General features: G+C 28.5%; 1 protein-coding gene across 6 annotated transcripts in view; it reads left to right on the plus strand.

Moving 5' to 3' along the window:
- Ent2 (Equilibrative nucleoside transporter 2) overlaps nt 1–7,737 on the plus strand; it is a 36,283-nt gene extending 28,546 nt beyond the window's left edge. For 5 of the 6 annotated variants that reach the window (XM_074113643.1, XM_074113642.1, XM_074113648.1 and 2 more), the window contains one exon: nt 482–7,737. In XM_074113643.1, coding sequence (XP_073969744.1) covers nt 482–617 — 136 coding nt within the window. In that variant the 3' untranslated portion in view covers nt 618–7,737. The remainder of the gene's footprint in view (nt 1–481) is intronic. The other variant, XM_074113645.1, reaches the window with a different exon arrangement.
- Nucleotides 7,738–14,203: the final 6,466 nt, after the last annotated feature.

The raw sequence follows: 14,203 nt of genomic DNA on the forward strand, positions 1-14,203 counted from the left end.
CCTTGGATTTTTTAATGGCTAAAATAAGAATTTAATATTAAAGTATGCTTGCGTGACGTTTCTGCTTACACTTAATCTGATAGTTAGACGCAAAGCCCGCTTGAAAAATGGGCTATTTTGTGCTGTACTGTATATGTTTGCCTCTATAACAGCTTCAGATATTGGAAGGTATCGTATTAATTTAAAGTAAGTGATTGTTTGTTACTTCTCAGAAAATCCCTATTTTGGACAACTGGAAATGAGTTGTCCGAAACCTCTGGCAATTAAAGCGCTTTATCCTCCATAGCTTAAAGAGCTGTTTTGACAGCATGTGTCTGAACTGATTGCTAGTTCAGTTACGCAGTCCAGGATTTTTCTTTTTTTTTTCACATATATTCTATGTTATGGGAACTATGCCAATTATATTATGCTTATTAGTTCTTAACTTCTCTGATATTCTTGTGAAAATTTTGTATTAATAATATTTTTATTTATTTTTCAGAACGGTAAACAAAGAATACGCTTCTATAGCTAGCATGTTTGGAGCTGCATGCATCATAACAGGAATATGCGCCGGTCTAGCCACTAACATGGTGATGCCTTGGATTGTAGCAAATCTTTATTTACCGGCTATATAACAATCTCTCCTTCAGCCACCTAAAATATAATCTAATCACGTCTGATTGGTATGGTTATTTCGTTAAAAGATATTACTAATATTATTAAACATTAAGTACATACCTATTCATCTTTTTTTATATATTTTATAATTTTACTTTTACAGTATTTCAAAAATTGTAATTTAAAAAAGCAGGAAAAAAAATTAATCTCAAAATAGGAACAGTTAAAAACAAAAAATACTAAATTAATATAAGAGATGAAAGTGCCCTTCTATGCAATTAATTATTTAAATTAAGTTAATATATTTATTTAATAAAAATTAATAATTTTGAAAGTAATTATTAAATTACTACATTTCAAACAGGGTCAAACATTGTGAACCGTCATTATACTTCTTCTCCCCCATTACAAATTTTGTTTAAACAAAAACACAAAAATTGCTAGAATAATTAGTATATGAATAAAATCAGATGTAGTAAAAAGTGTTGACAGAAACAACTAAATAGTTTAGTGTTTATTTTTAAAAATAAGCATTTAGAGTAATGTAAGTTTTTGTACTGTAAGATAAAAAAAAAGAAGATACAATTTGAAGACAATCTAGAATTAGTACCACTTGTAAACTATATCTTTTGGTTAGTCTGGGACTTGGCGTCACAATAGATATCCCTACTATCAATAGCTTATAGCTATGGATGTAGCTAATATTAACAACAACACTCAACAGCTAGTATCACACACGTTCAGCGTCCCAAATTGTATTACTATGCATCCTAAAGTAGTACTTCCACTTGTCTTGAGACACGCTACAGTCAAGGAACTGAAGGGAACAAGCGGTAAAGGAGGAAGTATTTGCTACTATTTTTATAATCCAATTTCTGGAGTGCTTGCTGGCCGGCAACTCCCTTGATGTAAATGTGCGCAATGAGTATGGTGATGTGCACAGATGTGCTCCAAAAAAATCTATAATGAATTACTGAGATGTCAGATGTTTGTTATACGCAAGTGTGAAAGAGTTTGTGAAGAAAAGCTATGCTTAAAATGTGGTTTTAACCACAATCCTTTTTTGCTTTAGAATTCAGACCCTATCCTCTGTGTTCTGTGGATTTTTTTATATTAATATCCAGCAACATTTGGCATTATGAAGTTTTGCAGGATCTATTTTCCAAAAAGAATAAGCTAGATCTGATATGTATAATATATATAAAGAGACTGTAGTAGTAATGAATAGGTTATTGCGTGGGTTTGTATTTTTTGTAAAATTGAATGCCAATGCTTATACATTTTTTTTGTTACTTAAATAATATGTTGTTTTTTCTTAAATCAGTAATTTATAACTGAAAGATATAGTTTACGCATTTGAATTTTTATCTAAAATGGAAAAAAATACAAAAACAAAGGTTATTTTGTTTTATTTTTCGCAATTTTTAGTTCCTATATCAACTTTTCTAATTCTCTTTAATTGTTTTATACTTATTTGTGTGGAACAACTACCTTTAAAGAAAAAGATAAAAACTGGCCGACAGTTTCTAAGAATGAAACCTGTCAATAGACTGTTTTATAATAAACTTCATTACTCTGTTAATAGATCTCAAAATTTTGCATTTGGTTATAGGATCTCAGAATAATTTTTTGATTCTATAAAGAAGAATTTCTTGTGATATTAATGTTTATTTAGTCTAACTTACTTCTTTTTTGTAGTGATCTTAGTTTGACGTTTTGTTGCTGTGAAAGTGTTTAGTAGGATTATAGAGATTAGGATATTTATTTCTTTTCTTGAACAATTTTATTTCTTTAAAAAAAATGGTAAGTACAACGATTTTTTCAGCATTCACTAAAACCAGTCTTCGTATCACACTTTTCCTGTTGCTGAAACTGCTCCAAGATGCTGCTCTATAACCGTTACATCCTAAACCTGTCTTCGTGACACGCCACAGTCAAGGAACTAAAGAGAAAAAGCGGCAAATGAGGGAGTAATACACTTTGCTGGTTTCTTCCTGAGCACTAAAGAGTCCTCAGCTTTTTCATTTTATCCTTTTTCAGATTTTTAATTTTTGACGTAGTTGAGAGTAACATGTCATCAAGTTCGATTTCCTACATGACTACGGGCTCGTACTGTAAATGTCCAATTTTTGCCAAAACCTGGATTGAATATAACTTTAATTGCGCATCTCCTACGCACAGTAGGTACATGTTTGTGTCCATAGGATATGGTTGTTTGTTCATTTTTTCTTTCTCTCTCTGTTACTCCTAGTTTTTGTTCTAGAACACTAGTACTGAACGGAATTTTCTGTTGTTCTGAGATTGCCTCTAAATTATTCACTCATGTATATTATAACTTTTATTTGAATCAATTAATACAACGATGCATTTGAGAAGATGGGTAACTATCATCCTTTTAAAATATCACTTCATTATAATGTATGGTTTTTCAAAAACTATCGCATGAAAGTATTTAAAAATATGAGTTTAAAAAAAAAAAAATACGTACGCGGTAGATAGGAAACTTGTGAAGTCAGAGAAAGTCTCTAGTCTTTTACATTGAGACTTATCAGATTAAAATTAAAAACTGTCGGCCAATCATAAAAATTAAATCAGTTTACAAGCTGTTTATATATATATATATATATATATATAAGATTAGGAAGAAATTAGATATAATAGTAATTTTTCAGGGTCTTTTCGTCTCTTAATGAAATTAGTTTTATGAATATGAAAAAATATTTATTGGAAAGAATAATTATTATAATGTTCGAAGTTTTTTTTTTTTTTATATATATATAATCTTTGGAATGAAACTTAACTCTAAACTTTCTACTAATACAATTTTTAAAGAGCTTTTATTTCATGGAATTCTGGAAAGTTCAGAAGTCACTTAAAAGGGAAATATCCGGCTCTTACTCTTGTTTTCCCTTGATTCTTTTTTTTCTTGAGATAAAATGTTAATTATCTATATAATATTAACATTAATCTAACCCATCCTTTTTAAAACTAATATGTGACAATAATTACACAAGAGCCAAAACTAAAAAAAAAAAATAAAGAAAAAAAATATATGTAAAATAAACTGAACTAAATATGGTATATTGATAAAAAGTAAAATTTAAAAAAAAAAATCAATAATCCAATATATTTTTTTTTATTCACTTTTATATTAAATATTTAATATATAACAGACTATTTTTTTCATTAAATGTATGTATAAAAGCATTTTCTATTTGTGAGTTCCACACGAATGAAAAAACCGTTTTCGTAGATTAGTTAATAGTGACTAATACTTATTAAAAAGACGAGCTACCTTCATTTAAATGGAAAATATACATAGATACTAGATTGACGTGCTTGACAAAACACATAATCGATTTTCCTAATGCGAAGTCTAATCAGGGTGATTCATATTCTGAAACTGGGCTGTACATGGTGAACATTATTGCGATTATCCGTTGCTATTGACGATAATATGTAAATGATGGATGAGTATTGGAAGATTTGACGGCAGCTTGAATAATTATGTCGAATGGATGTAATAATGTTGACAATAAGTTTGTACTTGAAGCGTTTAAAATATAAACGTTCATTCCACCTAAGGCGCGATTATTGGCTAGAATATTTTTTTTTTTTTGTTAAACATAATAAGCACATGATGCGGTGTTAAGTGACCTTTGCTTTCTTTGAGCAGACAAATTGTGGTCACTTGCTAATTCTAACAGAATATCTGATAAAGCGACTGCCGGTTCAGAAATAAATAAATAAATAACTATGATTTGCATAATTTGACTTTTTTTTTCGCTGATGCCAACTTTCACTTTAAGTTTTACAATGCAAGTTAGAGATATGATTATTTAATTTGAGTTTAAACTTTAAGTCTGTTAGGAATGAGTGCTTTTGTTAGGAACTCACAAAAAAGAAAAGGCCAAATTGATTTATATTTTTTTAGAATATCGTTAAAAATAAAAAATATTTAGTAGCAGAGCAAAAGTACAAGCTATTGAAACAAACTAGCTTTAACAGAAGAAACTTAATGGTAGAGATTATTATTGTAAACGCTAACAAACAAAAAGAAATATTTTATTGTAAGTTTTTGATTACATGAAGATTATTATCTCTGAAATTGCCAGAGGGCAGCTAAAATAAAAAGGTTGCACACAGTTTACATATGTATTGTTTAGATTTGGGATTTGGTAAAAATGAACATTTATTTTAAGCTTTAGATGTATTTAAAACTTGCTAAATTTGTTAGAAATCAGAATAGGGATCTTGCGGAGACGAAGTACTGAAAAACTTTTTCTGAGCTAAGAATCTCTTGACGAATTATAGGATGTTAGGGCTCTGAACAGACTTCAGCTTGTAAGCACATGAAGAAGCTCCTCTGCCTATGTACAATTAGTCCTTAATGTAGATATATAATGATAGACACCACGATAGCCAAGAGGTTAGAGGCAAGATTCGTTAGATGGTGTTCACTAATTACTCCTTCCTTCTTTACTTACAATACAACTTGTGATTCCAATGTCTTTTTTAAAACACTTGTCATTTTTTTCTTAATGCTGAATCTGTTGGTCTTTAATTTATGTTCGGCCCAAAATGTTTTTCTCTTGTCAATTTTGTACATAAAAAAAAATCAAAAAATAGTCATAATTACAAAATGGGGTTGCGAGAGACCGTAAGATCCCTTTCCAATGAGCTAGGAAGTTGGTATGAGTTACGTAATATTCAATCTTCACCCTTCGCATTGCACACCACACTGTGACATGTTTTAATTGCAAATTATTTATTAATCCCTAGGGAAAGTGTATAAAGTGGTGAGATAGACACATTTGCAGCTAAGACTTTTAAAAAGATTATCACATTCATTTTCATGTTATTTTTACCAAAAGTAGAAACGCGTTATAAGATCCTTCTCTGGATCATTCTAAACAATACACATTCTCTACGTTCAAAACAATGTAGCTTAAAAGCTTAGTAGAAAACTGTCACTGATTTTGTTAGTCATTTGAAGCACCTCATGGAAGAAGTATGAAAAAAAGCGAGCTATCTTTATTTATAAATAGATTACCTTTAAATATAATTAAAAATTATAAGCATTCAAAGAAAAAGATATATTCAACTATTTTAAGAACACCATGCAATTTTCTCACCATTGCTGAATTGCAATATTCTTTTTTGCTTGGCTTCTCAACTATCGAATTAACAATAAAGTTTAACATTAAGAGAAGGTAATTTTGTTTTTTTAATTAATAATTTATATTTTTTAGTTTGTTGTTAGTAAAAATTTGAGAATGGTGATATTTACAGAGTTAAAAATCAGGAGACAGACAGATATATGGTTCTCCTAGTAAAACAAAAATATTTTCTGAGATATACTTTAAAGGGTAGGAAGAATGCGTGGGAAATGTTACTTAGTGTGAAAGAAAATGCATTTTACTTTTAGTAATTTCTAATTTTTGAAAAATAATCTAAATTAAACCCTACAGAGACTGATATTTTTTTTTCTGAAGAAAGAAAAGTGTAAAATATATACATTATATGTTTCTTTAAAAAGAAATTATTCAATTTTTTTTTATAAAATTTTGTTTACATTATGTAGCTATTTTCGTTATAGATAATTATAGTAGTAATTACTCTTCTTTTTTTCAAAGTTCATAAAAGCTATCAAGTTCACGACAACTTTACTAGCCTTTACATTTAGTACAAAACTTTAAAAAACAAAACAATTCGAAGTATTTAATACATGTGTATGTATTTTAGAGCCAGGAAGAAACAATTAGTTTTGTGTAATATTTACTTTTATATATTTATTAGGATGCACCTATCCTCCCAATTTGAAAATAGATTTGAAAAACTATTAAAAAAATGAATCCATTCAGGAACTGATTGATGTGTATTTGTCAAGATACAGACTAAAATATCCCACGTTCATGAAGCTCTTGTAATTCATCTAATGGAAACAAGAAATTCATAGAGATTTAAGTAAAGTATCAACGCTGAAGATTTTCAGTCCGTTTCTTGAGCAGATTATCCTGAATTTTTGGCATCAGTCCTGAATACAAAGTATTGTTATGCCGTCTAAATTCACACACAAAAAAAAACAGTACACATAGAATGATAATGGACTGCTATGGGTTTGAACAAATTGGTTGGATCTCACATTCAATATTCGACAGTATTTAAGGCAAATAATATTTAGATGACGTGAAGATTTCTGATCAAAAAATAATTTTTGTAAATAAATGTTAATTCTCTATTGTTTTTGATTATGACTTTATAAACCTCCTCACCATTCGGCTAAAAGTAGGTTAATAGATGATATCACACTGGGACCTGGAGGTGCAATAAAAAATAGATTTATCTTTTGAGGAGTGGATATACAAATATTCGTCTAAATTCAAGCTTTCCGCACGACGAGTTTTGTTGCAAGAAATGGCAACGGGTTCACTTTCCTCATATGTTCATATTCAGGTTCGGTGTTCATGGTTATTTTTACCATAAACCAAGTTAACTAAATTATGCTCTTCTATCTAAACTATTCCTTTAGTGGATTCCAGATAATTGCCAATAATAATCCAACAAAGGCACAAAACAATTTGTTCAGAGTAAATACAGGGGGGATAGGTGTGATAGTTTAAATTGTAAATAAATTAAGAACAAAACATATAAAATTTAAGAAAATTATATTTATGTATGTTATAATCATTTTATGTTTTTTAAAATAATATTTTTAGCGGACTATTTGTTACATATCAAAAAGAATTTTGTAAATTTAGTTATAATTTTATCGCATATAATTTTCTCTTGCGTGCATTAGTGATTAGTGGATTATGTTACGTGTTGTGTGAAATTCCGTAAGGAAAAATTGTTTTTTTTTTATTTTAATGGATTATGTAAAGTTTTAAAAAGTGTTCATTAAGAGAACTTTGTGTTGTGTAAAATAATTTTAATTTTCCATTTAATATTTAAATTATTTTCTGAAACCAAGAGGAAAGGTAAAAGAGAGAATAAATGAAATCTCACTAAATTTTTATTTAAAGAAAGTATATCTCTAGGTAACAAAATTTTGTCAATGTAATTAAAAAAAAAAAAAACCTTTCAACTCCACTATTTATTTCTTATCAAATATGGAATAAAAAAATTAAAAATCTATCTATTTTATTTATTACTTTTCAGATTTCAAATTAGGGGGCTTTAAAAGATTATGAATTCATGATGGATGAGGAATCCTAATCTAAGGAATAAGTGTTGTTTTAGTAAAGTCAATAATTATTTTTTTACAACTATTTAATTATTTGTAACCAAAATTTACAAGCAAATGCGAACACACAAGGCCACTGATGCCTCAGTCGTCTGAAGAGGAATGTAATCTAATGAAGAGGTAATGTTAAGCTTTAAACCTTAACATGGGTAGTTTAGCTCCAGAAAGGATAGTATTGTGAAGTCCAAGTTAAGATCATAGTATATTAATTTATTTTTAAAACCGGGTAATGTTACGACTGCTGATCAAGATCGCAATTTAATCGTAAAATAAACAGGGAAATGCAAGAACATAAAAATTCTCTATGGGTCCGCGAAATACTCCCACTCCTTCACATAACTGTTTCTCGACTAAAGTTTCACTTCGCTAGACCGAAATGAAAAGAACTAAACTCTGCATTTAACTTCTTTTAAGCCTTTTAGGCAGACGCTAAAAACTCTACTCAATAAGAGACCGCTATAGCTGCTGCTTGTGGAGCAAACTCTATTTAAGACAGAAAATTTAATAAATACGTAAGTTGTGACGAGAGAAATTTGTGAATGCTTCCACCAGCATTCGTTGGTGTATACTTGTTAGTGCATCCACAAAACAATTTATTTCTGGTTGTTGTAAGGTATTCTGAAGCATATTTATTAATTCGTCGCAAATGCTGTGTTGTTTCAGTAATCCGTTTGCAGTTATTCTAGCCTTCAATAAGAGCAATGCTTAGAGAACTAAAAAAAAATTAGTTTGGGAATTCTTTACTTACTTTAATTACAGCTGATTTTGATTGAATATTGGACACATTTAAAAATTAAATGTAAAACGATACATTGAATAATCTAAAAGATAAGTCGAGACCCTTTGTTCTAGCAAGATTGCGAAATCTTTCTGCGGTATTTGCTCTGTTTAAATAAAAGAATAAATCAGAAATTGAAGTCCTTATATTTAAATTAAAGAAATTGGGCAACCTTATTAGAAATTCTAAAAATTCTGTACTTGCTTCAAATTAGGAACGGAAAAAAAAAAGCCGTATTAAGGTCATATTTATGCTATCTAGCGGCAATAGCTTAAACTAAAAAGATGTAATTACATAGGAACTAGTTTCAGTGATCACCGCTAGGTAGTATTAACATGTACTTTCACACTATTAAAATAAACAAATAACCTCCCAAATAAACAACTGTCTGGCAAGGCAGTGGGGTAAAAAGGTATTCGGTTTTGTCAAAATATTCACTTTATCATGTAGCAACAGTAATAATTTGCCTTATTTCTAAAATGTTCATCACCCACGTTGATAAACATTTTATATCGTCAGTATTTTAAGAAGTTTTCCTCTAAAAAAATCTCCATGTTTAAAATTTGATCTTTTGTTTATTTGATTGATAGTTTTAAGTTGATGCTGCTGTAACAAAGTCAGTGAGAACTTTACATACCTTAGAAAACTAAATTGTATTGTCTATTTGCATTAAGCGATAACTTCCTAGGAAATTAAAAAACTCGTTTTCGCATCATTACTGCTTTAAGGACTTCTTGCAGGTAAGCAACATTTTTTGTGTATACTTTTATTTTTAATTACGAGTTAATGTGATTAGAAGTGTTCATAAAATTGACATGTTTCCAAGACAGTTGATAGTAGGTGCATTTCAAGTGTACGCATGTACCTTATTTTAAAAAGTTGATTTTAGTCTTCATTATTTTGTTTCAGAAAAATGTTTCAACGGTCATAAGTAGGAAGATTTAGTTCGTATCATGTTAATAATTTTTAGTCCTCTTTATTACTGTAAAAGTAAATTGCTAATTACGATTATGTATTTGGGAATAATGAACTTCCACGTAAATATTCGCATTTCTCTGGTTCAAAGAGGAGAGTAATCTCCATGAAATTTAAATTAATAATGTAAAGTTTAATAACGTCCTAGAATTATGGACCTTGGATATTGCAAGGCTCGCACCAGTAGTTTTAAATTCTAACTTACTAAAAATTGATTTTTTTCTAAATATTTGTAAATTAAATTTACAACAGTTGTATAAATAATAGTTTATATAATCGTTATTTTTGTTCTCAGCGCTCTTTCGACATTCTAATTGTAATTGTGATCTAGTTTAATTCAAATAAATGGCTGGGTTGATGACATTTTATCCAGTGTATCACATTTTAACTCCTACTGCAACAGTAAGTACATGTTTTCAGCTTACAGCATGTTGTTTCTCAGTTAAGATATTATATCTTATTATCTAAAGATAATAAAGTATACAGTAATAGATTAAATACCTAGTAAGTGCAATGATATGCTATCCAGAAGGTACATGAACTTAGATATACGTTTTTTTCTTTCAAAAAAAGTGGATGTGCTTACACTTTTAATAATTCTCTATCATCTTAGAGCTTTTTAGTGATCAAATTGGTTGACTGAAGTGAATTATTAAGTCACGAAGATTAGTGTTGTACAGATTCCACATTCAGGATATTTAATTATAAAATTTGATGGGTCTTTTTACTTCTTCGAAACTGAACTTTTTTCAACAATTAAGTCAAGTATCTCAAATGGGCAGATAGGGCGTGTTGTCTTCCTCTATTATAACCCATGTTTAATGAGTTATTGAATGAGAAATGGGTTAATTGTTTTAAAAACACTCACTTTTCATACAAACTCTATTGATAGGAAGTTTACAATATTGAATATGGTCATTAACTTAGGATTGAATAGGTACAAATAATATTGTGAATTTTAATGTAGTTTTTATTATTATTGTTAATCATTATCTTCGTTCGTCTTTCTTTAGGTCCATCCTTTAAATCCAGCATCCACAAAAGTTGAGGTGTTTCGCAACCCATTTCATCATTCTAGGGAAATCAAACCGAACTATCTTATTGAGCTGTTTTTCAGGTAAGCTTTAATTTTATTAGTACATTACCTTGAATAGATAAAACTTTTTATCAAATGAATTAAATCTTTCCCTTGAAAGGTTATAATTTGATTGAAAAATACGATGTTCAATCGTTTGTGAATTCTGTAGCTTCTTTGCATTTGCTCTATTTAAATCAAAGAATAAATCAGGAATTGAAGTCCTTATATTTAAAATAAAGAAATTGGGCAACCTTATTAGAAATTCTATACATTCTGTTCTTAATTTAAAATTAGAAATAAAAAGAAATAGAGGTATTAAGAACATGTTAATGCTATCTAGCGGCTGTAGCTTAAACTAGGAAGATGTAATTACATAGGAACTAGTTCTAGTGTTTACCGCTAGGTAGCATGAACGTGTACTTAGACAGTATATAATCTTTATTCGCCATTTTTCTGACTAATAACTACTAGTATAATATTTACAACAGGCTGCAACAATTTACTTAAAACCATTTCCTATGAGACCTGATTTCAGATGGGTTTTTGGGGAAGTGCTATCTCTCAACCTTACCTCTCAGTTAGCTCTTAAGTTTGAATTTCAGTTCAAACACTGGTAATATATTAAATTTATTTATTTAATAATCAATAAAAAATTACGAATTTAAAGAATATCCATCGAGAAGATTTTAACAAAATCTTGAAAGAAAATTGTGAAAATCAGCTGTTTAACTTCGTCTTAAAAATTTGAAATTCTTTAAAAAACATTCTAAAGATTAAAATTGACATTATAATGTTTTAATTAAAGTAGAAAAAACAAATTATTTAATAACTAATTAATGCAATTTTATTCTCAAAATAAGGCATGGTCACCATCTGCGTGTGACGTCATAAAGTATTCTCAAATATATTAATTATTGAAAAAAATATTTCAAGCGTAGAAAACGATTTACTAAAATTTAAGAAACACAATCTATATTTATAAAATGATTTTTAATGTTAATAAAGAAAGTACCAGATGTAACTTCGCAGTAGGTAACGATCTGTAAGGCCATTATTACCTTCACGCTGCTGTTATCAGTTCAACTCAGGTTCTGGTAGATGTAACATCACCTCTACGCTGTAAGTACATTTTCTTAATTTAAATTGATAATATTCCATCAAATTTTTATAATTATTACTAATAGTTTATTAGGAAGAAAGGAGAAAGCATAAAACATTATTATTGTACATAATTTTGTTTAAAAAACTTAAGTAAAAATAGAATAGACCCAAGCATGAATTGTTACTTCTAGGAATTTGTATGAATATTTCTTAAATTTTCAATATTTTTAAACAATTTTTGACTTTTTGAAGATAATTTAGTCTTTGTGATAAAAGTTTGATGGATTTTTTATTTTTTTAAATGAGTAGCTATAAAATTTAATTCAACTGAACGCATGGTAAAAGTAGATTTTGTTGAATTAAACTATCTTCAATAGAGTTGAGTAAATTTGTAATCTAAGTGATCTAAGCTTTTAAGCAATAATTAATCCCAACCATTTTTGGCTCGCATACCACTTCTTAGTACATGATGCTAAATTGTATCACTTCGTAAAAATGATAGTATTTAGTGAAATTTGTTATTCTGAGGGTGTTATTTTATTATTATTATCATCTTAATTTGTATAGAGATACAGTGTATCTGTTACAGAGGAGTTCAACTTCATCTTGACTTTATAAACTTTGTAAAGTGTAAGATCTTAGTTTTAAAACTTTTTTAAATAATAAAAATTGCGTACCTATTTTTCTCTTCAAAAATATTATTTAATTTACAAAGTTCTTCTTTAGCATTGTGACCAAATCTTCTTAATTAATTTCTTTTAAGCATTCAACTACCTGTTAGTAATAATTAAATTTAATGTTGCTTGGATAGAGCTTACTCATTACAATCCAGTCTCTTTAAGCAGATCTTTACATAGTTATCATTTAAGTTCTGTCACATGATAATTCTATTAAATTTTCTTTGTTTTTTATTGATAATGATCTAGCTTTTCCTAAATTTTCTTTATAGAAGGGGTTTGAAATCCAATTACCATTTGTATTTTCGGATTTTGCAAAATACTCCATGAAAGACAATTTTAATCCTGTTCAATGTGCTATTATATTTTCTCGTATATCTTGAGACAGACTAACCTTATTACTGTACATATGAACAGCTTTACTGTATAATATTATTAATTGAAATAACTTTTATGAATTATAGGAAAAACGTTTCTTTGATATTTTTTTTTGCTTAAATGTTCTTAAAATATTTTTTATATCCGCCATTATTGATTATTTTTCGTGTACCACCAAGCAGCAACTTGCGTACCACAGGTTGGGAAAAGCTGCAATAATGGAAAATTCAAATTTTGATATTTAGATTAATGACTCATTTTGGCGAAAATCTGTCAATCTAACTACAAATTCACTGAATCTGATTTTTCGTATTTTCTCTTGAATAGCATTTACGATTTCCTGTAAACAACTTACTTTCATTATATAATTATGTTCTAGAGCATGTATTGAAACATTTTTCTTGAAAAATTGATAAAAACTCTCTGTAATAAATAAAAGACTGCTATAGCAGCTGGTATGAAGCAATCTTTACTTTGACATCGTGTGAAATATCGTGAGGTACTAACCACCTTTCCACTTATCGAATTGTCTCTCACCAATCAAAAATCTTTAGGAAAATAGTAAATGCTCTTCGGTTTGCATTGATCTTACCATTCATAATGACCTCAAAATCTTTTATCCTCCATCTAGCGAAATCCTTTCTTACCAAATTGTTGTTATGTGCATATCATTGTTTTAGTTTAATTATAGTCACATTTATTTAATTTTATGAATATTTCATCAATAGTTATAGATATTGAATGTGTTTCTTTACTTTTATGAATTAAATGATATAAAAGGTTTAGTTTAACTGATAACTTCTACGTTTTAAATGATGTATTAAAGTAGTGTGAATCAAATTACTCCTAATTATTTTTAATGTAATATTTTTTCAGTTGATGCAGTGCTAACATCAATGGGCTTTTTGTGAAATAGTAGCCCCGTTAAGTTCAGCTTTTACCTGAGATGGAGTTTTAAGGGTCTTCCTATACTTCCAGCTGCACGACCATTAATATGAAGATATCCAGGTAAGTCTTATCTTATTGTTTATTACGTTCATCGTGATACAACAAGAATTAATATTTTTTTAATACAAATTATTCTTTTTTTGTATCTTTAATTTTTAGTTGAATGTAGTTGTAATTCAATTGAAAAATTCAACACCAAAGATGCATGTGAATTCTGCATTATTTTCCAATTATATATAACTAGTTTTAGTCGAACTTATATTTTAATTAATATTCGAAAAAATAATTTCATAATAATAATGCTAGTAGATTATGTGTATTATATTTTTCCAATAAAATTAATTTTATTCCTAAGGGATATGTTTTTTGGGGTTTTTATTTTCATTGCGTGAAAAGTTTTAGGTGCTTTAATAAATACTCAA

Source organism: Rhodnius prolixus, unplaced genomic scaffold, assembly GCF_049639745.1.
Source record: "Rhodnius prolixus isolate KJV_2025 unplaced genomic scaffold, Rpr scaffold_7, whole genome shotgun sequence".
Taxonomy (NCBI): Eukaryota; Metazoa; Arthropoda; class Insecta; order Hemiptera; family Reduviidae; genus Rhodnius; species Rhodnius prolixus.